The sequence below is a fragment of the Octodon degus genome, unplaced genomic scaffold, assembly GCF_000260255.1.
Source record: "Octodon degus isolate 3935 unplaced genomic scaffold, OctDeg1.0 scaffold00079, whole genome shotgun sequence".
Lineage (NCBI taxonomy): Eukaryota > Metazoa > Chordata > Mammalia > Rodentia > Octodontidae > Octodon > Octodon degus.
Window position 1 is genome coordinate 696,703 of NW_004524655.1, and position 6,017 is coordinate 702,719.

Sequence of the window (6,017 nt, forward strand, 5' to 3'; positions counted from 1 at the left end):
GCTCACCCCTGGGCCGCAGCCTCTCCCAGCACGCCAGCTGAGGAGGCCAGAGCCCTAGAAAGAAGACACAGAAATGCCCAGGTGCCACTTTGCTGTGGCAACAGCAGGTTCATTGGTGAGTGACTGGCAAACGCACCAGGACCAGCTCTGTCCCCACCTGGGTCACTGCCACCCACAACAGCACCGCCCTGCCTCCATCTGCAGAGCAGACCCAAGTGCCCTGCCCTCCTCTCAAGCCTATGACAACCAAGAGCAAATTTCTCAGATTAAATGCTTCACCATTTTGAAAACTTGGTTTATTTTGCCAATGTCTCCTCCCAAAAGGTTTAATTCATTTTCTTCGTAAGAGAGCTGATGCTGTTTCTCTATTTTCTCATTAACAACAGGCATCCTTATTTTTTAAATGTATATTTGCTAAGTGAGTGAATAAAAAGATTGTATTCCACTGATCAAAGTCTTTTCAAGCCCATGTGCAGCATCGATTGTGCACAGTAGCCACCTTCTTGGCTCTTGTGCTGAATATTATGTCACTTAAATTCACCCCAGTCCTTTGAGACTGGTAGAATATCTGCTTGGAATACAGGCAGAAACTGAGGCTTGGATAAAGTTAAGGAATATGCCAAACTCTGCCTCACTTCCGCTGGGTGCCCTGAGAAGAATTCCTAACCTCTCTGAGCTCAAGAATACTAACCAAGCCTCAGAACGTAATCGTACTTCGCTCCCAAGCCCAGAGCCCACCCGCCCGCACAACCAGAATCTGTGCTTCTAAGTGGGAGAGCGAACCGGAAGTGGGCCATACATAATACTAGATCCTCAACAAGGCGGGGTACGGGCTGGACAGGGGAGAGCCGTCATGCACACCTGCCGGGTAACCAACGGAACGCAGACGAGGTGGGCACACAGACGAGGTGGGCACAGACCGTTACATCTCAGTCTTGGGACAGTTTCTGCCGCTGGATGTTTGTGTACATGGGTCCTCTGTCCGGAAATGTTTTTCTTCCCCAAATTTTACATGGATACTCTCTTACTAAAGTGCAATTCAGAAGCCAACACACTGATAAAACTAGGTGACCCTGAGGGAGGGCACGTCTGTGATCCCCCAACACTCAGGAGCCTGGGGCAGGAGGATGGCAAGTTTGAGGCCGGCCTGAACAACCCAGCAAGATCCTGTCTCAAATTGAAAATACCAGGGGAGGTAGCTCAGTTGGGTCCAATCCCCAGTACTCCAAAACAAGGACAACAAAACCCACCTATGTGAATACTAGGATAGTATATCTTTAATTCTACCAAATCACGAAAAGATTCATAGTACCACTTGTCTGGAACCCAAACCTATGGATTGGCTGAGTTCTTTTTCTGATTTAGGAAACTTACTGTGAAAATATTTCAATGATCTTTGAGCAGTGGCAACTGTTTGAGTGGTAGAAGGGAGGGGTCAACTCAGTATACATTAGGCATCCCTAATCCAAAAATCTGAACTCCACAACGTCCCAGAACCTAACCCTTCCAAGTGCCTGTGTGACATCACACCAAGAAAATGTGACACATGACCTCATGCATCCGCTCGCAGTCAAAAGGCCGTGCGCTAAGAACGCTGTATTCAATATCCTCTGGATGGTAACCATGTAGGTTACATAAAACATAAATGAATTTTATACTCAGAACTGGATGTCATCCCCCAAATATATATGCAAATATCTGAAACCAAAATTACAAGATCTGAAAACCGCCTGGCCCCATATGTTTCAGATGAGAGATGACACTCAGCCTGCATTTATGTGTGGCTCTTCAGAAAGAGACCCACAGTGTGTGACAGTTAGTAAAGTTAATTGGGGAGGTATTTTTTTTCCAAAGCAAACTTTTACAAATCAAACTCATCCCAAGAGATATCTGTTTAACATGCAGTCTAAACGTATTCAAGGCAACGTTGTTGACTCAGCCCCTGGAGGGCCAGCAAGCCATTGACCTAGTTTCTCCAATGTGCTGGCAATCTCTGGGGTCTTCTTCATAATTAATTCACACTTCTCGGGAGCGCTCTGCCTGGGGAGGTTCTGGGGGACCTGATGAAATGAATAATTTGTCACCAATGATCCGACTGCTGCTGTTTCAAGAGAAGGCTTGAGGGATGCGGGCACCCGAGTTACAAAAACTCGCAAGAAAAACAGCAGCGCTCATTTGTTCAGACTGGCTTCCTGCTCTACGGCTTGTGTGTTCCACGTGGAACAAATTCCCCAATCTGAACTCTGTAGGGTAAAAAAACAAAAATACCAGTCCATGCGTCCCCCATAAAGTCGTTTGCCTCAGGATTCCCAAAACACCCAATTCTGACCACCGATTTGGACACAGACAGACTCCTAGAAAACCAAGGTGTTGTCGGTAGGTAGGCCAGTACCAGGGTTGGGTCCAGTGGGGTTCCTAGTGATGGTTCTGTTGCCATCATAATACAAATTTAATAAAGCAAGTTACTCATCCCGGGGCTATACCTACTGGGTAAATACATTCAGCTTTGTCATGTTCATGGACAATGAGGGCAAAATGCCACTGGAAAAAGCGCAGGGATCCGCGGCTCACGTTGAGGCCAATCTGCCTCACAGTCCCTCTCTGCAATCAGCAACAGTACAGAATGAAAAGAATGGGTGTTTGCATCTCTGGTACTGTTTTAAGCACATAGTATTTATTAGGCATTAAATGGCACACACATATAAGGACCGAGTACGTAATTCTCACCCTCCCCCCCAGCAACATAAAAAGACAAAATCACATAAGGACACTCGCTACATCCACCCACACACTCTCTCTTACATGGACAGACTCAGCCTCACATATTACCCTGTTTATTTTTTTTTTCTTTAGTTTGGGTCAGTTAAACACTTTTTTTAAATCAAGAAAGCAAAGCACATTCAAAGAAGAAAGGAGAAACACAAACTTGGATTCGAGTATCAATAAAATTAAAAGCTGTTGGTCAATTCCCATGCTGGGCTTACAGGTTATTACTTAATTTGAATTCCCATTTATAAATAAATAGTACAAGTAAATTATTACATCTGAGGAGCCCTACCATAAGGTGTTACTTACACACTTCTTCCTAACACTGTTTTCTGCTCTCAGTACACACAACGTTGTGTTGGCATTGGAGAGATTGCCCTGGAGAGAAGACTGCAGCGAGTGCATCTTGTGTCTTGAGGAGTCGCAGGTTGTCCTTTGTATCCCTGGTGGATCACTGGTGATGGAATCTTGGAAGCTCGGGGCCGGCTTTTGTTTGTTATCGAGAAGAATATTGCTTTTGGCATTTTGTCACAATTCTTGTCAGCACACAGCTTGTACCCTGCTTATCACGGTCAGTCCTGCCCACATGTAAACCAGGGCTTTTTAAGTTTTTCAAAGCAAGATTTCCGGACAGGAAGCTATAGGCCACGATGTAGTGACAGACGGCTGGAGCGACCCGAAGCTGGGAAGCCAGGGGGAGATAGGACGTCGGATGGAGCCCAGCCTTATCCTAACTCCATCCATAAACAGAGGCCGAAAGTGAGCATCAGGATCACAGGCGGCAGCACAAAATCACAAAGCCAGTTGGGGAGTGGGAACCCCTTTCCTAAACATCCCGTGGCAGAGGTAGGTGCTTTTCTTAGGCAGAGGAGGGTGGTGAATGACAGTTTTAGGGCTGGTGGGTGTGGAAGAAAGCCCACAAGTCCATAGTTTGAACTATACTTGCCTCTGATCTCCCTCTAATAAGGGACTGGGTCCCATTAAGGAAATTAGAAGAAAAAAATATATTATTATTTATTATATAACAAAGTTGACATTAACATCAAGACAGAGAAAGACTCCCCTGTGCATCATGATAAAGCACTCAACGAGGCCAGGTATTCTGGAACCCAAAGGAAAGAATCTGGAAAGACATCCCGGAGAGCCTGAACAGGACTGGTCCATGAAGGGGCACTGGGGGTGTGTCGCGTCTTTTGTTTTTGTTTTAGGTCTTGAGACGAAACAACAGAGTCACATCTTTTTGAATGGTGGTCACAAGCTACCCATGGCATCAGTGTCCAGTGGCCTCTAGTGTAGATGCGAACACGGGGGGAAATGAAGCCTCTGTCTGTGGGGTTGACTTTGCTATTTATTGTCTCTCTCTTTCTCTCTCCCTGGCAAATGTCTGTTTTGAGGCCAGCCTACCTTTAGCTGTTCTCGCTCCACTCAGGCACCATGCCAACTCCATGCACAGAGTGGTACTGGTGTGGGGACAGGGTCCTGGGCACGCCATGAGAGTAGAGGAACTCGGGGGGCTGCAGGCTGCCGGGGGACTGGAGGCCAGTCTGAGGCCCACACTGCCTGACCACAGGCTGGTGGGCCACGGAGGTCTGGTGCTGGAACATTCCTTCTCCCAGCTGTGGGGAGCTGTGGTTGGCCATGCCAGCCAGCCGTGGGACCAAGGGCCCTGAGGTGAAATGAGCAGAGAAGTGCTGGTAGGGCAGCCTATCCATAGGCTGCACCGTGGTGACCGTGCAGCTGCTGTAGGAGGGCACGCCAGGCCACGTGTTGCAGCTGATGTCCTCCAGGCTGGGCACAGGCTCGCTGGGTGGCGCAGAGCTAGCATACATGCAGGCCTGCCGCTGAGCTGACTCTGTCCGATAGGAAGCACTCAGGCCCTGCTGCTGGGGGTAGCTGGGGCGGTAGAAGGAGTCCTCTTCGCTGGGGGATGTCTCCATATAGGGCTTCTTGTAGGGGTGGTCTGTGGTGGAACATTCCTCATCTAAGATAGGAGGAGAGACACCCGTGAGACCAGAACCAGCCATCAGACAGCCAAGAGCAGAGACAGGCATTTGGCCACAGGAGCGGAGTCTAATAGCTCCAGCCTCCAATCTGATTCAAAGGACTGGACTATCACAGTCAAGTCCTCAGACTCTGGATGCAACAGGTACTTACAGCCTTCCTGTAAAGGGCAGTGTTGAGAAGTAAGTGGGAATGATGTACTAAGCCCTTGGTCCAGAGCCTGGCACAGCTACAGCTCAATAAATAGCACTTAGTGTTGCTACCATCTTTCCTTTTCACCCACATGTAAATTCCATGCAGCTGGGACATTGTCCATTTTATATAACTATATTCTCAGGCCCTGATACCTCACACCCACATAGTCATTGTAAAAATCATTTCAGCTATAACAGTAAAATCAAGTACATAGAGTACTAACTCTGCCTGACACTGTTCTAAGCACTATGTAGAAAGGGACCCATCTGAGCTTCACAAGAACCCTTAAGAGGTTATTCTTATTTAACAGATGGTAGAAAAGAAACACTGAGGTTAAGAAAGACTTAGCCAGTCTTGTATGGCCTACAAATGGTGGAGCCAAGTCTAGACTCAAGTAACCAGACTAAAAAGACCCTGCTGTTTGCTGTCATGCTGCATGGAAGAAGTACACAATAGTATGTGTGCAGTGTGTGGATGGGCAGATGGATGGATGGATGGATGGATGGATGGATGGATGGATGGATGGATGGGCAGATGGATGGATGGATGGATGGGTGGGTGGATGGATGGATGGAAGGAAGGAAGGATGGATGGATGGATGGATGGATGGATGGATGGATGGATGGATGGGGAGAAGGATGGATGTATAGCAGATGGGTCGATGGGTGGATCATGGATGGATGGGCAGATGGATGGATAGGATGGATGGATGGATGGATGGATGGATGGATGGATGGATGGGAAAATGGATGGATGGACAGATGGGTGGATGGATCGATGGATGGATGGATGGATGGATGGATGGATGGATGGATGGACAGATGGAGGGACGGATGGACGGACGGACGGACAGACGGATGGATGGACGGACGGATGGATGGATGGATGGGAAGATGGATGAATGGATGGATGGATGGATGGATGGATGGATGGATGGATGGATGGGCAGATGGATGGATAGATGGATGGATGGATGGATGGATGGATGGATGGATGGGGAAATGGATTGATGGATAAATGGGTGGATGGATAAATGGGCAAATGGAAAAGGGATG

General features: G+C 47.8%; 1 protein-coding gene across 8 annotated transcripts in view; it reads right to left on the reverse strand.

The window, feature by feature from the left end:
- Nucleotides 1–2,909: 2,909 nt before the first annotated feature.
- The window catches only part of Tbx5 (T-box 5), a 51,398-nt gene continuing 48,290 nt past the window's right edge, over nucleotides 2,910–6,017 (reverse strand). For all 8 annotated transcript variants that reach the window (XM_023720990.1, XM_004636216.2, XM_023720986.1 and 5 more), the window contains one exon: nucleotides 2,910–4,747. In XM_023720990.1, coding sequence (XP_023576758.1) covers nucleotides 4,173–4,747 — 575 coding nt within the window. In that variant the 3' untranslated portion in view covers nucleotides 2,910–4,172. The remainder of the gene's footprint in view (nucleotides 4,748–6,017) is intronic.